This window comes from Scyliorhinus canicula, chromosome 2, assembly GCF_902713615.1.
Source record: "Scyliorhinus canicula chromosome 2, sScyCan1.1, whole genome shotgun sequence".
Taxonomy (NCBI): domain Eukaryota; kingdom Metazoa; phylum Chordata; class Chondrichthyes; order Carcharhiniformes; family Scyliorhinidae; genus Scyliorhinus; species Scyliorhinus canicula.
In genome coordinates this window covers 275,987,024-276,003,457 of record NC_052147.1, presented here as the reverse complement: position 1 = coordinate 276,003,457, position 16,434 = coordinate 275,987,024, and the positions used below count along the sequence as shown (strand labels likewise).

At 50.8% G+C, this 16,434-nt stretch overlaps 1 protein-coding gene across 1 annotated transcript in view; it reads right to left on the bottom strand.

Annotated features, from left to right (window-relative positions):
- Positions 1-15,926, bottom strand: part of LOC119962154 (galectin-8-like) — a 52,076-nt gene extending 36,150 nt beyond the window's left edge. The window contains exon 1 of the mRNA XM_038790090.1: positions 15,669-15,926. Within this exon, the coding sequence (XP_038646018.1) occupies positions 15,669-15,695 (27 nt within the window). The 5' untranslated portion in view covers positions 15,696-15,926. The remainder of the gene's footprint in view (positions 1-15,668) is intronic.
- Positions 15,927-16,434: the final 508 nt, after the last annotated feature.

The following is a 16,434-nucleotide window of genomic DNA, read 5'->3' as shown; positions in this document are numbered from 1 at the left end:
ATGTGGAAATGCCTAGGAAATCACAAAGGGACTTGGGAGTCCTTGTTCACGATTCTCTTGAGGTTAACTTGCAGGTTCAGTCGGCAGTTAGGAAGGCAAATGCAATCTTAGCATTCATGTCAAGAGGGCTAAAATACAAGACTAGGGATGTACTTCAGAGGCTGTATAATGAAATGAAATGAAATGAAAATCGCTTATTGTCATGAGTAGGCTTCAATGAAGTTACTGTGAAAAGCCCCTAGTCGCCACATTCCGGCGCCCGTCCGGGGAGGCTGGTACGGGAATTGAACCGTGCTGCTGGCCTGCTTGGTCTGCTTTAAAAGCCAGCGATTTAGCCCGGTGAGCTAAACCAGCCCCTGAGGCCCTTAAGGCTCTGGTCAGACCCCATTTGGAGTATTGTGAGCAGTTTTGGGCCCCATATCCAAAGAAAGATGTGCTGGCCTTGTAACGGGTCCAGGGGAGGTTCACAAGAATGATCTCTGGAATGAAGAGCTTGTCGTATGAGGAACGGCTGAGGACTCTGGGTCTGTACTCGTTGGGAGTTTAGAAGGATGAGGGGGGATCTTATTGAAACTTACAGGATACTGCGAGGCCTAGATAGAGTGAATGGGGAGAGGATGTTTCCACTTGTAGGAAAAACTAGAACCAGAGGACACAATCTCAGACTAAAGGGAGATGAGGAGGAATTTCTTCGGTGAAAAGCCCCTAGTCGCCACATTCCGGCGCCTTTTCGGAGAGGCTGGTACGGGAATTGAACCGTGCTGCTGGCCTGCCTTGATCTGCTTTCAAAGCTAGCGATTTAGCCCTGTGCTGGGGACTCTGGAGCGGAGCACTGAGCAGGGCCAATTCCACTTCCTCCTGCACAAGGCTCAGCCTCATGCAGTTTAAAGTGGTGCACAGAATGCATCTAACCAGAACCCGAATGAACAGGTTCTTCCCAGAGGTGGAAGATAAATGTGAACGGTGCCAGGGAGGCCTGGCCAACCACACCTACATGTTCTGGGCTTATCCCAGACTTGTAGGGTTCTGGACAGCCTTATTCGAGGCAGTATCCAAGATTTTGGGGTGAGGGTGGAGCCATGCCAGAGAGTGGCAACCTTCGGGGTATCGGAATAGCCAGAACTACACATGGGGAAGAGGGCCGATGCTCTTGCTTTCGCTTCCCTAATTGCACGCCGGTGAATCCTGCTCGACTGGCGATCAGCAGCATCACCCACAGCTGCAGAGTGGCTGGCAGACTTGGCGGAATTTCTCCATCTGGAGAAGGTCAAGTACACCATCCGTGAGTCAGAAGAAGGCTTCCTCAAAGCATAGGGCAGTTTGTCGGCATGTTCCAAGGCCTGTTTGTGGCCAACAGCGACTAGGGAAAAAGTGAGAGATGGGAGAGAGCAGAGATACGCAACTCTAAGAGGTACAAAGGAAAGGGGGGAGGAAAAGAGGAGGAAACTCAGGGGAACCACAGGAAGAAGCATGGGGGGAGGGGAAAGGCCCCACCCGAACCTACAAGGCCTGCAACAGAAACCACAAATGGGAGCGGGGGCAGGGGAGGGGGACAGGAGCTCGGAGACAGAACACCCAGAATGAAAAAGGGTGGTGCCTAGGAGGGGGGGGGGGGGGGGGGAGGGGGAGAGAGAGCAGGGAGAGGGGAAGGGGGGTGAGGAAACATCAAGTACGATTGTATGTACATAAGAACTGCATAGACTGTAAATATTGGAAGCAAAATGTTATTATGTAAAATTGAAAATGCCAATAAAAATATTCCAAAAAAAAGATTGATCAGGAGGAAGAAAATAAGAGTATGAGAATAAGTTAGCCAGAAATATAAAGTAAGAAGTCTTACAACACCCGGTTAAAGTCCAACAGGTTTATTTGTCACTCACCCGATGAAGGAGCTACGCTCCGAATGTTCGTGATTCCAAATAAACCTGTTGGACTTTAACCGGGTGTTCAAAGACTTCTCACTGTGCCCACCCCAGTCTAATGCTGGCATATCCACATCAGAAATATAAAGTCAGAAAGTAAGAGTTTCTATACGTCTGTAAAAAAGAGTAATAAAGTAAACGTTTGTCCTATCAAAAATTAATTGGGGAATTAATAATGGAAAATAAGGAGATGGCAGGTGAATTAAACAGATAGAACATAGAACAGTACAGCACAGAACAGGCCCTTCGGCCCTCGATGTTGTGCCGAGCAATGATCACCCTACTGAAGCCAACGTATCCACCCTATACCAGTAACCCCCCCCCCCCCCCCCCAATTAACCTTATTTTTTAGGACACTAAGGGCAATTTATTACAGCCAATCCACCTAACCCGCACATCTTTGGACTGTGGGAGGAAACCGGAGCACCCGGAGGAAACCCACGCACACACGGGGAGGACGTGCAGACTCCGCACAGACAGTGACCCAGCTGGGAACTGAACCTGGGACCCTGGAGCTGTGAAGCATTTATGCTAACCACCATGCTACCGTGCTGCCCATTTTGGATATTGGATATTTTGGATCAGTCTTCACTATAGAAGATTTAAGTAACATCCCAGAAATAGCTGTAAATCAGGAAATGGAAGGGTTGGAGGAACTCAAGAAAATTACAATAATTAGGGAAGTGGTGCTGAGCAGATTGTGAGAGCTGTGGGCTGACAAGTCCCCAGCTCCTAATGGACTAGTGAGATAGTTTTTTTTTTTTAAATAATTTTTATTGAAAGAATTTTTTACCTGAAGATATTTACCCCAACTAACTATAAAATATTACAAAATATTCCCTCTTAACAAATATCCCCCCCCCGCCCGAACTCGCGCGCGCGTTGTCCCTCCCCCCTCCCCCAAAAACAAACAAAGCAACAATCAACATCAAACATGAACTGCGAGCACATTTGCCCGCATTTCAACCGTAAATAACCCACCACAACCGTTGTTGCCACCCCCCCCCTCCCCTCCCCCCCGGGTTGCTGCTGCTGCGACCTCTGTACCCTATCTCTGAGCCAAAAAGTCGAGGAAAGGCTGCCACCGCCTGAAGAACCCTTGTACCGACCCTCTCAGGGCGAATTTAACCCTTTCCAACTGAATAAAGTTTGCCATGTCATTAATCCAAGTTTCCACGCTTGGAGGCCTCGCGTCCTTCCACTGTAATAGTATCCTTCTTCGAGCAACTAGGGACGCAAAGGCCAGTACTCCGGCCTCTCTCGCCTCCTGTACCCCCGGCTCCACCCCAACCCCAAAGATCGCAAGTCCCCATCCTGGTTTGACCCTGGATCCCACCACCCTCGACACCGTCCTTGCCACCCCCTTCCAGAACTCCTCCAGTGCCGGACATGCCCAAAACATATGGACATGGTTCGCTGGACTTCCCGAACACCTGACACATCTGTCCTCACCCCCAAAGAACCGACTCATCCTTGTCCCCGTCATATGGGCTCTATGTAGCACCTTAAATTGAATGAGGCTAAGCCTCGCACACGAGGAGGAAGAATTAACCCTCTCCAGGGCATCAGCCCATGTCCCATCCTCTATCTGTTCTCCCAGCTCCCCCTCCCACTTGGCTTTCAGCTCCTCTACTGATGCCTCCTCCGCCTCCTGCATTACTTTGTAGATGTCCGATATCCTCCCCCCTCCGACCCAGACCCCCGAGAGCACCCTATCACTCGCCCCCCTACTGGGGAGCAAGGGAAACCCTTCCACCTGGCGTCTAGCAAATGTCTTCACCTGCAAAGTCTAAACATGTTTCCCGGGGGGAGCCCGAATTTCTCCTCCAGCTCTCTCAGGCTCGCAAACCTCCCATCTACAAACAGATCCTTCAGCTGCCTGATGCCCACCCTGTGCCAGCTCTGAAATCCCCCGTCCATGTTCCCCGGGATGAATCTATGGTTCCCTCTTAACGGTGCCTCCATCAGACCTCCCACTTCCCCCCTGTGTCGCCTCCACTGCCCCCAGATCTTGAGGGTGGCTGCCACCACCGGGCTCGTGGTGTACCTCGTGGGAGGGAGCGGCCATGGCGCCGTTACTAGGGCCCCCAGGCTTATGTTGCCACAGGACGCCCTCTCCATTCGTTTCCAAGCTGCCCCCTCCCCTTCCATCATCCACTTGCGCACCATCAATACATTTGCCGCCCAGTGATACCCCGAAAGATTGGGTAATGCCAGCCCTCCACTATCCCTACTCCGCTCCAAGAAGACCCTCCTCACCCTTGGGGTGCCGTGCGTCCACACGTAGCTCATGATGCTACTCATCACCTTTTTGAAGAAGGCCCTAGGGAGGAAGATGGGCAAGCACTGAAATAAAAACAAAAACCTCGGGAGGACCGTCATTTTAACGGACTGCACTCTGCCCGCCAGCGACAGCGGCACCATGTCCCACCTTTTAAATTCCTCCTCCATCTGTTCCACCAGCCTGGAGAAGTTCAGCTTGTGGAGAGTCCCCCAGTTCCTTGCCACCTGCACCCCTAAATATCTAAAACTCTTTCCTGCTCTCTTAAACGGGAGTCTCCCGATTCCCTCTTCCTGGTCCCCTGGGTGTATCACAAATACCTCACTCTTGCCCAAGTTTAGCTTGTACCCCGAAAAGTCCCCAAATTCTGCTAGCAGTTCCATCACCTCCGGCATTCCCCCTTCTGGGTCTGCCACGTATAGCAGCAGGTCGTCCGCGTACAGCGATACCCGGTGCTCCTCCCCGCCCCTTGTCAGCCCTCTCCACCCCCCGGAGCTCCTCAGTGCCATCGCCAACGGTTCAATTGCCAGTGCGAAGAGCAGGGGGGACAAGGGGCACCCCTGTCTGGTCCCCCGGTGGAGCCCAAAATACTCCGGTCTCCTACCATTCGTCACTACACTTGCCGTCGGGGCCGAATAGAGCAGCTTCACCCATTTAATAAATCCCTCCCCAAATCCAAACCGTTCCAGCGTCTCCCACAGGTACTTCCACTCCACCCTATCAAATGCTTTCTCCGCGTCCAATGCCACCACTATCTCCGCCTCACCCTCCACTGCCGGCATCATGATGACGTTTAGCAGTCTCCGCACGTTCGTATTAAGCTGCCGCCCTTTCACAAAACCCGTCTGGTCCTCGTGTATCACCCCTGGCACACAATCCTCTATCCTGGTAGCCAGGATCTTTGCCAGCAACTTGGCGTCCATATTCAGGAGCGAGATAGGCCTATATGACCCACACTGCACAGGGTCCTTGTCCCGCTTCAAGATCAGTGCCTGCGACATTGTCGGGGGCAGAGCCCCCCCCTCCCATGCCTCGTTGAAGGCTCGTACCAGCACAGGGCCCACCAAATCCGCATATTTTTTGTAAAATTCCACCGGGAACCCGTCTGGCACCGGCGCCTTCCCCGTCTGCATATGCCCAATCCCCTTGACTAGCTCCTCTAACCCTATCGGCGCCCCCAGCCCCTCTACCAGCTCCTCTTGGACCTTGGGGAACCTCAATTTGTTCAAGAAGCCCTCCATCCCCCCTCCCCTCGTCGGCGGCTCTGACCGATACAGCTCCTTATAGAAGTCTCTGAAGGCCCCATTTACTTCTGGCCCCTTCTGCACTACGTTCCCACCCCTCTCCCTCACTCCCCCAATTTCTCTAGCCGCATCCCGCTTGCGGAGCTGATGCGCCAACATCCTACTCGCCTTCTCCCCATATTCATAAATCGCGCCCTGCGCCCTTCTCCACTGTGTCTCTGCCTTTCTGGTGGTCAACAGGTCGAACTTAGCCTGCAAACTGCGCCGTTCCCCCAACAGCCCCTCCTCTGGTGCCTCCGCATATCTCCTATCCACGTCCAAAAGCTCCCCCACCAGCCTCTCCCTCTCCTGTCTCTCCCTCCTTTCCCTATGTGCCCGTATGGAGATCAGCTCCCCCCGGATCACTGCTTTCAGAGCCTCCCAGACCATCCCCACCTGCACCTCCCCGTGTCATTAGTGTCCAGATATCTTTCAATGCTCTTCCGGACCCTCTTACACACCTCCTCATCCGCCAGCAACCCCACATCCAGGCGCCACAGCGGACGCTGGTCTCGCGCCTCCCCCATTTCCAAATCTACCCAGTGTGGCGCATGGTCTGAGACCGCTATGGCCGAGTACTCCACTTCCCGTACTTTCGGGATCAGTCCCCTGCTCAATACAAAGAAGTCAATTCTAGAATAGACTCTGTGGACATGGGAGAAAAAGGAATACTCCCTCGCCCTCGGCCTCCAGGGATCTACCCCTCCCATCTGCTCCATAAACCCCTTTAACACTTCTGCCGCTGCCGGCCTCCTACTCGTCCTTGAACTCGATCTGTCCAGCACGGGGTCCAGCACTGTGTTGAAGTCCCCCCCCATGATCAGGCCCCCTGCCTCCAGGTCCGGAATGAGGCCCAGTAGGCGCCTCATGAAGCCAGCGTCGTCCCAATTCGGGGCATACACATTAACCATCACCACTTTCTCCCCCTGTAGCCTACCCTTCACCATGACATATCTACCCTCTTTATCCGCCACCACCTCCGCCGCCACGAACGACACCCTCTTCCCTACCAGGATCGCCACCCCCCGGTTCTTTGCGTCCAGTCCTGAGTGGAACTCCTGTCCCACCCACCCCCTTCTCAGGCGGACCTGGTCCGCCACCTTCAAATGGGTCTCTTGTAGCATTGCTACATCCGCCTTCAGTCCCTTCAAATGCGAGATTACTCTCGTTCTCTTGACCGGCCCATTCAGCCCCCTCACATTCCAAGTGATCAGCCGGGTCGAAGGGCAGCCCGCCCCTCTCCCCTGCCGACTAGCCATATCCTGTCACCTGCTCGCCCCGAGTCAGCCCTCCCCTTCTGACCCGCTCCCCATGGCGATGGCGCCCTCCCCCCCACCCCTCCGGTCCTCAACTTCTCCTCCCTGGCCTTTTCAGCAGCAACCCGGTAGCCCCCCCCTTCCCCCCTCCCCCTCCCCCCCCCCCCCCCCCCCACCCCCCTCCCCCCCCCCCCCCCCCCCAGGCTAGGACCCTTCCTAGCCGCGATGCACCCTCCATAGCACTTCCGTAAGTCAGCTGGTTTACGCTGACCTGGCTGCCCCTGCCACAATCCGACTCCTCCCGGCATGGGGGACATCCCCCCCTTACCACCCCTCCTTGACCCCGCTCCAGCGCGGGAAAGGGAGCCATTGCTGACCACGCCCCTTCCTCCCACCCTCTTCCCTCCTCTGCCCCGCGCGCAGGAAACCAGAGGAAAGCCCGCGCTTTCGCCCTGCCACTCCCCACCCCTCCATCTTCAGTTCCACCCCCGTCCCCGATCCCACACCGATAAAAAAAAAACCCCCACAAGAAACACATACCCCCGGCACTCCCCCCCCACCCCGCCCCCCCAACATAACATTATAAATAACAGAAAAAAGAAAAAAACTGGTAGAGAGAAAAAAAGGGGTCCAAAAATACAGCCAAGTGAAAATCCAACCAAAAGAAAGCCACGTGTCCAGCTTAAAGTACCAGAGCGGCAACGACCGCCAAGTATCCCCTGGTTCTAGTTCAAGTCCAGCTTTTCTTCCTGGACAAAGGCCCACGCCTCCTCCGGGGACTCGAAATAGTGGTGCTGGTCCTTATAGGTCACCCACAAGCGCGCTGGCTGCAGCATCCCGAATCTGATTCTCTTGGCATGCAGCACCGCCTTCGTCCGGTTGAACCGGGCCCGCCGCTTTGCCACCTCCGCACTCCAGTCCTGGTAGATCCTCACCGTCGAGTTCTCCCATTTGCTGCTCCTCTCTCTCTTGGCCCACCTCAGCACCCTCTCCCGGTCACTGAGTCGCTGGAACCGAACCAGCACCGCCCTCGGGGGTTCGTTTGCTCTTGGCTTCCTGGCCATTACTCTGTAGGCCTCCTCCAGTTCCAGGGGCGAAGGGACGGCCCCTGCCCCCATCAGTGAGCCCAGCATTTCTGCCACATACCTCGGGAGGTCCGACCCCTCCAGCCCTTCTGCCAGGCCCAGGATCCTCAGGTTTTTCCGCCTCATGCGGGTATCCATCTCCTCCAGTTGGTTTTGCCATTTCAGGTGGAGTGCCTCGTGCACCTCCACCTTTCCCACGAGGACCGTGGCCTCCTCCTCCCTCACAGCCATCTCCTGCTGCAGCTCCCGAATTGACGCCTCTTGGGTCGCCTGGGCTCCCATCAGCCTGGTGGTCGTCGCGTTCATCGACTCCAGCAGCTCCACTTTCAGCTCCGTGAAGAAGCGCAGGAGAACGGCCTGCTGCTCCTCCGCCCATTTCCTCCAGTCCTCGGGTGCGCCGCCGGCCGCCATTTTGGGTTTCTTCCCCCGCTTTTTTCGGGGAGCTGCTGCCGCTTTTTTTTCTGCCCCACTTCGGGTGACGACCATAAGTTTTGCAGGGTTCTCCTCTGGGAACCTTCCCCCACCGGGAATCGTCGTTCCAGCGCCGTTAGGGGCCCTCCAATCGGCCCGAAAATACCTTCCTCGCAGGAGCAGCCAAACGTGCGACTTAGCTGGTCATAGCCGCAACCGGAAGTCGACTAGTGAGATAGTTGATGCTCTGGTTTTAATTTTCCAAAATTTATTTGTTTCACAGAAGGTCCATTAGATTGGAAAATAGCGAATGTAACTTTGAGGACGGGATTCTCTAGTTTCCCTGTTGCATGTTTCTCAGCAGCGCCGCTCGCTAGCGGCGGGATTCTCCACACCCACCGCTTGTCAATGGGATTTCCTATTGAAGACACCCCACGTCATCGGGAAACCCGCAGGCAGGGATGCACTGCTAGTGGGACAGAGAATTCCAACGGTCAGAGAATTCCAGCCCTTTATTCAAAAATAGATGGATTCAGAAAGCAGTAAACTACAGGCCAGCTAGCATAACATCTGTCATAGAGAAAATGTTAGAATCTATTATTAAAGACATCATAGCAGGGCACTTGGAAAAATTCAGGGTAATCAGGAAAGTTATTGTGGTTTTGTGAAAGGAAATAATGTATAGCCAACTTATATAGGATGTTACAAATTACAGAGGGACATAGATAAGTGGCAAATGGAGTTTAATGCAGAAAAGTGTGAGGTGATTCATTTTGGAAGGAATAACAGAAAGGCAGAGTACTGGGCTAATGATAAGATTCTTGGTAGCGTGGACGAGCAGAGAGATCTCGGTGTCCATGTCCATAGATCCCTGAAAGTTGCCATCTAGGTTGAGAGGGTTGTTAAGAAGGCGTACGGTGTGTTAGCTTTTATTGGTAGAGGAATTGAGTTTCGGAGCCATGAGGTCATGTTGCAGTTTTACAAAACTCTGGTGCAGCCGCATTTGGAGTATTGTGTGCAGTTCTGGTCGCCACATTATAGGAAGGATGTGGAAGCATTGGAAAGGGTACAGAGGAGATTTACAAGAATGTTGCCTGGTATGGAGGGAAGATCGTATGAGGAAAGGCTGAAGGACTTGAGGCTGTTTTCGTTAGAGAGAAGAAGGTTAAGAGGGGACTTAATTGAGGCATACAAGATGATCAGAGGATTAGATAGGGTGGACATTGAGAGCCTTTTTCCTCGGATGGTGATGTCCAGCACGAGGGGACATAGCTTTAAATTGAGGGGAGATAGATATAGGACAGATGTCAGAGGTAGGTTCTTTACTCAGAGAGTAGTAAGGGCGTGGAATGCCCTGCCTGCAACAGTAGTGGACTCGCCAACACTAAACGCATTCAAATGGTCATTGGATAGGCATATGGACGATAAGGGAATAGTGTAGAGGGACTTTAGAAGGGTTTCACAGGACGGTGCAACATCGTGGGCCGAAGGGCCTGTACTGCGCTGTAATGTTCTATGTTCTATTGGAGTTCTATGAAAAATAATAATATTCACTTATCGTCACAAGTAGGCTTCAATGAAGTTACCGTAAAAAGCCCCTAGTCGCCACATTCCGGTACCTGTTCGGGGAAGCCGGTGCGGGAATTTAACCCGCGCTGCTGGTCTTGTTCTGCATCACAAGCTAGCTGTTTAGCCCACTGTGCTAAACTAGCCCCTAAAGTAAAATATGTTGTGGATAAAGGAGAACCGATATATAAACTGTATTTAGAGTTCCAGACTGTATTTGATAAGGTGCCACATCAAAGGTTATTGTGAAAAATAAAAGCTCATGGTGTAGAGGTTAACATATTCGCATGGATAGAAGATTGGCTAGGAGGAAACAAAGGGGAGACATAAATGGGTCTTTTTCTGGTTGGCAATATGTAATGAGTAGTGTACCACAGGGTCCAGTGCTGGGGCCTCAACTTCTTACAATTTATATAAATGACTTGGATGAAGGAACAGAAGGTATGGTTGCTAAATTTGCTGATGACACAAAGATAGGTAGGAAAGTAAGACGTCAAGAGAACACAAGGTTACAAAGAGATACATGAAGGTTAAGTGAGTGAGCAAAAATCTGGCAAATGGAGTATAAATGGATCTAGGTGATCTAGAGCATGAATTGCAAAGGCTAGATTGCAGATACAGCAAGCAATTAGGAAAGCTAATAGAATATTTTCATTCATTGTGAGAGGAATTGAACATAAGTTATGGGGAGAAGATAGGAGAATGGGGATGAAAAAATATCAACCATGGTTGAATGACAGAGCAGACTCGATGGGCCGAATGGCCTAATTCTGCTCCTATGTCTTACGGTCTTTGGGTCTTTAGAGTAGGGAGGTTATGCTTCACTTATGCAGGGCACTGATGAGACCACATCTGGAGTACTTTTTTTTTATACATTCTGGGGATGTGGGAGTTATTGACTATGTCAGCATTTATTGTCCATCTCTAATTGCATTGGGGAGGTGGTGGTGAGCTGACTTCTTGAACCTCTGCAGTCCCTGGGGTAAAAGTACACCCACAGTGTTGTTCGCAAGGGAGTTCCAGAATTTTGATCCAGCGACAGTGAAGGAACAGCAATATATTTCCAAGTCAGATGGTTTAAAGGAGTAATTCCAGGTGATGGCTGCTGGTCTTGTCCTTCTGGATGATAGTGGTTGCAGGTTTGGAAGGTATGTCTAAAGAGGCTTGGTGAGCTTTCCAGTACATCTTGTAGATGGTACATGCTGCTACCACTGCATCATACTGCAGGGAATTAATGTTTGTGATGGGGTGACAATCAAATGGGCTAGTTTGTCCTGGATGGTGTCCAGCTTCTTGAGTGGAGCTGCACTCATCCAGGCAATTGGGGAGTATTCCATCACACTCCTGTAGACGATGGACTGGCTTTGGGAGTCAGGAGGTGATTTACTCGTTGCAGGATTCCTAGCCTCTGACTTTCTCCTGTAGCCACAGTATTTATATAGCTAGTCCAGTTTAGTTTTGGTCAATGGTAACCCCCAGGGTGCTGATAGTACGGGATTCAGTGATGATGAGGGGATTCAAGGGGTGATGGTTAGATTCTCTCTTTTTGGAGATGGTCATTGCCTGGCACTTTAGTGGCGTGAGTGTTGCTTCCCACTTGTCAGCCCAAGTTTCTATATTGTCCTGGTCTTGCTGCATTTGGACATGAACTGCTTCAGTATCTGAAGAGTCGGGAATTGTGCTGAATTTTTATTTTTATTCATTGACGGGATGTGGGCGTCACTGGTTGCTAGACCAGCATTTATTGCCCATCCCTAGTTGCCCTCTAGAAGGTGGTGGTGATTTGCCTTCTTGAACTACTGCAGGTGTAGGTACACCCACAGTGCTATTAGGGAGGGAGTTCCAGGATTCTGACCCAGCAACAGTGAAGGAACGGAGATATATTTCCAAGTCAGAGTGGTGAGTGACTTGGATGGGAACCTCCAGGTGGTGGGGCTCCCAGGTATCTGCTGCTCTTGTCCAATATTGTACTACCATAAGTGAGCATCCACACTTCTGACCTTATGATGGAAGGGAGGCCATTGCTGAAGTAGCTGAAGATGGTTGAGCCGAGGGCACTGCCTGAGGAACTCCTGCAGTGATGTCCCGGGACTGAGGTGACTTACCTTCAACAACCACAACCATCTCCCTTTGTGCCAGGATGATTCCAGCCAGCGGAAACTTTTCTCCTGATTTCTGTCGCCTCCATCTTGCTAGGGCTCCTTGATCATAGAATTTACAGTGCAGGAGGCCATTCGGCCCATCGAGTCTGCACCGGCTCCTGGAAAGAGCACCCTACCCAAGGTTAATACCTCCACCCTATCCCCATAACCCAGTAACCCCACCCAACACTAAGGGCAATTTTGGACACTAAGGGCAATTTATCATGTCCAATCCACCTAACTTGCACAACTTTGGACTGTGGGAGGAAACCGGAGCACCCGGAGGAAACCCACACACACATGGGGAGGATGTGCAGACTCCGCACAGAAAGTGACCCAAGCCGGAATCGAACCTGGGACCCTGGAGCTGTGAAGCGATTGTGCTATCCACAATGCTACCATGCTGCCCTTGATGCCATACTCAGTCAAATACTGCTCTGATGTCAAGGGAAGTCACTCTCACCTCATCTCTGGAGTTCAACTCTTTGTTCCTGTTTGAACTAAGGCTGTAATGAGGCCAGAAGCTGAGTGGCCCTGGCGGAACCCAAACTGTGTGCCAGTGAGTACGTTATTGCTAAGCAAGTGCCTCTTGATGACACGATTGATGTCCCCTTCCATTATTTTACTCTGACTTGGAAATATATCTCCGTTCCTTCACTGTTGCTGGGTGAAAATCCTGGAACTCCCTGCCTATTGGCACGGTGGGTTTACCTACACCTGCAGCAGTTCAAGAAGACTGATGGGACGGTAATTGGCAGGGCTGGATTTGTCCTGCATTCTGGGTAAAGGACATACCTGGGCGATGTTCTTGTTTTGACGGGTAGATGTTGTACTCAAACAGCTTGGCTAAGGGTATGGAAAATTCTGGAACCAATTGCCGGAATATTGCCAGGGCCCATAACCGTTGCAGTATCCAGTGTCTTCAGACATTTCTTGATATCACGTGGAGAGAATCAAATTGGTTGAAGACTGGCATCAGTGATGCTGGGGACCTCTGGAGGTGGCTGAGATGGATCATCCACTCGATACTCTGGCTGAAGATTGTTGCAAATGTGTCAACTTTTTATTTTGCACTGATGTACTGAACTTCCCTATCATTCAGGATAGGAACATTTGTGGAGTCTTCTCCTCCAGTGAGTTGTTTAATTGTCCACCGCCATTCATGACTGGATGCGGCAGGACTGCAGAGCTGAGACTGTTTCATTGGTTGTGGACTCACTTAGCTCTTGTCTATCACATGTTGCTTATGCTGTTTGGAATGCAAGTAGCACTGTGTTGTAGCTTCATCAGGTTGCCACCTAATTTTTAGGTATGCCTGGTACAGCTTCCAGCATGGCCTCCTGCAATCTTCATTGAACTAGGGTTGATCCCCTGGCTTGGTGGCAACGGTGGGGAATATGTTAGGCCACAAGGTTACAGATGGTGGTTGAGTACAATTCTGCTGCTGATGATAGCCCAAAAGCCTCATTGTTGCCCAGATTAGTTGCTAGATCTGTTTGAAATCTATCACATTTAGTACAGTGGTCGTGCCACACAACACAATGGAGGGTATCCTCAATATGAATATTGTGTACAGTATTGACATTCTTATGTAAGGAAAAACGTAAATGCATTGGAAGCATTTCTCTGAATGGGCAGGTTGCCCAGGAAAGGTTGGGCAGGCTAGGTTTGTATCTGTTGGAAATTTAGAAGTGTAAGAGGCGACTTGACTGAAACATACAAAATCCTCAAGGATCTGGGCAGGATGAATGTGAAGAGGATATTTCCTCTTGTGGGAGAACCTAGAACTAGGGGTCACGGTTTAAAAATTACGAGTCGCCCATTTAAGATAGCGAAGTATTTTCTCTCTGAGCATCATGAGTCTTTTGAACTCTTGCTCAAAAGGAGTTGGAAGCAGAGTATTTGAATGTTTTCAAGGCAGAGGTAGATAGGTTCTTGAAAAGGGGGTAGGTGGGAATGTGGAGCTGAGGTTACAATCAGATCAGTCATGATTTTATCGAATGGCAGAGCAGACTCCAAGGGCCGAGTGGCTTACTTCTGCTCCCAATTCTTGTTTGTATTTTGCCTGGTGTCCAGGCCAATATTTGTCCCTCAGCCAACATTACTAAAGTAAATGTTATCGTCATTACCACGTCAGCTTAGAGGATCTTGCTGTGTATATTGGCTGTTGCATTTCATGAGGTCTATACTTCATCGGCTGCGAGTGCTTTGCAATGTCCTGAGGCCCTGATAGGTGCTATTTAAATGCAAAATCGTCTTTCTCTCATGCTCTTTGTTAGTTTCCAACTCGAAATGTTGGATTTTCAAACATGTATTGCCCATCCTTAATTGTCCTTGAGAAGTTGGTGATGAGCTGCCTTTTTGAATCGCTGCATTCTATATGTTGTCGATACACCCCAATGCTGCTAGAGAGAGCTCCAGTGAGGTAACGTCAATATATTTCCAACTCAGAATGTTGAGTGGCTTTGAGGGGAAATTCGAAGTGGTGGAATTCCCACATACCTACTGCTCTTGTCCTTCTAGAATCTAGATAGTAGCCGTTGTGGGTTTGGAACGTTTTGACAAAGGAGCCTTGGTGAGTTCCTGCTGTGTATCTTGTAGATGGTACACACTGCTGTCAGTGTGCTTCAGTGGTGGAGGGAGTGAATATTTGTGTATGCTGGCTAAAGAAGCAACACTGCAGGATTCTCTTCATCTGAGTCAACATTTGATTAGATTAGTTTAGGCTCCAGATAGAAACAAAATGGTGTATGCAGTAGGAAGAGTGTGGAAGCAGCAACCAAAGTCAAATACCATTCACATGTAACATGACTTCCCCAGAGTGTGAATCCTTACTGGACCCAAATCCGCCAGCACCATTTAATAAAGAAAAATAATTTTACTAGCTTAATTGTGGAACAATACAGAGGGGCGCCATTCGACCCACTGTGTTTCTGCTGGCTCGTTGAATGAAGTACTCAATTAAACCCATTTCCCCCTGCTCTGCTCCCAGAACCGGGCGAATGCTTTCCTTTTCAAGCATTTGTCTAATTCCCTCTTGAAAGGTATTCTTGTTTTTTGCGGCCATTCATTTGGGTGGCTCATTCCGAAACATAACGAAGTGCAAAAAAAGTGCAATCTCGCCTCTGTATCCGCCGGTTAACAATTCTCCTGCCGGTGGAAACAGTTTATCTCAATTCGATCCATCAAAACTAGCCTGGTGTGGTTGGCAGGGTGGGAAGGCGATCTCTTGGTGGGATCTTGCTGTGCAGGAAATTGATCATGAGCGGCCGTCCGCCAACATCAGCTCTGCTTCCAAGCCAACACTCCGCCCCACGCGAAGCCTTTATCAACCCACGAGCGGATGTTTGTGACCGTGTTTGAGGAGCTGTTCATCGCGGGGGGGGGGGGGGGGGGGTAAATAGGGGAAACTCTGTACAGACTGTATCGTTGATTGTTGGGAAGTATGTCTCCTGAGGTGTTCATTTGCTGTAACCTGTTTTGATACATGTTTGTAATAAAATACATACAAAAATAAACAAAATCGACCCCCGAGCTTACCTTGTCGTACCGGACCCAAACGGAACTGAGGGTGGCGTAGAATCGTAGGAAGTCGACGCAAAGCGTCCGCCCGAACGCAAACTAAGAGGGGTTTCTTTTTTCAAGACCCGAGGGCTTGAAAATTTTATTCCCATCTGAAAACTGAAAAGAAGATGAATAGGTTTTCAAAACGAGGATACCTACCGGTCGGTGAAGCTTCAGTATATTCATTCTTTTTATTTTGGTGAAAGATGCTGGAGGGGTGAGAGTTGATGGGTTTTGTTTTTGGGGGGGGGGGGGGGCTGGATTTGGTCGGTTATCAAAGAGGTGGGACTGGTTTAAGGGGCAGTTCGGTCTAATGGATGCCACCCGCTTTCAATGGGCAGCAAACGGCTGGTGGAACCGAGGTGACCAACTGCCAGAGCAGCCGTTGGCCGCTCACGCGCGTGGGAGGGGGCGGGGTCGCCCTACCCGGTGCGCGCGCATCGGCGCTTTTGGGTGGGGTGCTTCCACCAACCGCTTTATTCCGCGCGCGCCTCCTGACTGTTGGCTACCGCGCGCGCCCCCGCCAGGCGCGTCCCCCCTTTCCTGCCCTGCTCGGCCGCCATTTTGGGGCCCGTTGGCCGAAGCCCTCGCCCCCTTTCATTTTTTCAATGAACCGCCGCAACCTCCCCCCCCCCCCCCCCCAACAGTCACACCCTTAAACCAATAACCCCCTCCTGTGTCATAATATTCTGCATCTGCGGACTCTTGTTGTTGGAATAAGAAGAGTAGCATCTGTAAACGTCATTCTAAACGCTGCATGTCTCCTTTGCTGATTGCAAGTATCTTCATTAATGTTTTCCCCTTTGTACTGCATCTCATGTTTTTCTTTATACAGGCCTGTTTTTCTCCATTTCCCGTTTGAAGAAGGATACAGATATTTCTGATTAAAAAATAATGGGATATGGGGAGGTGGATTTGAGACCAG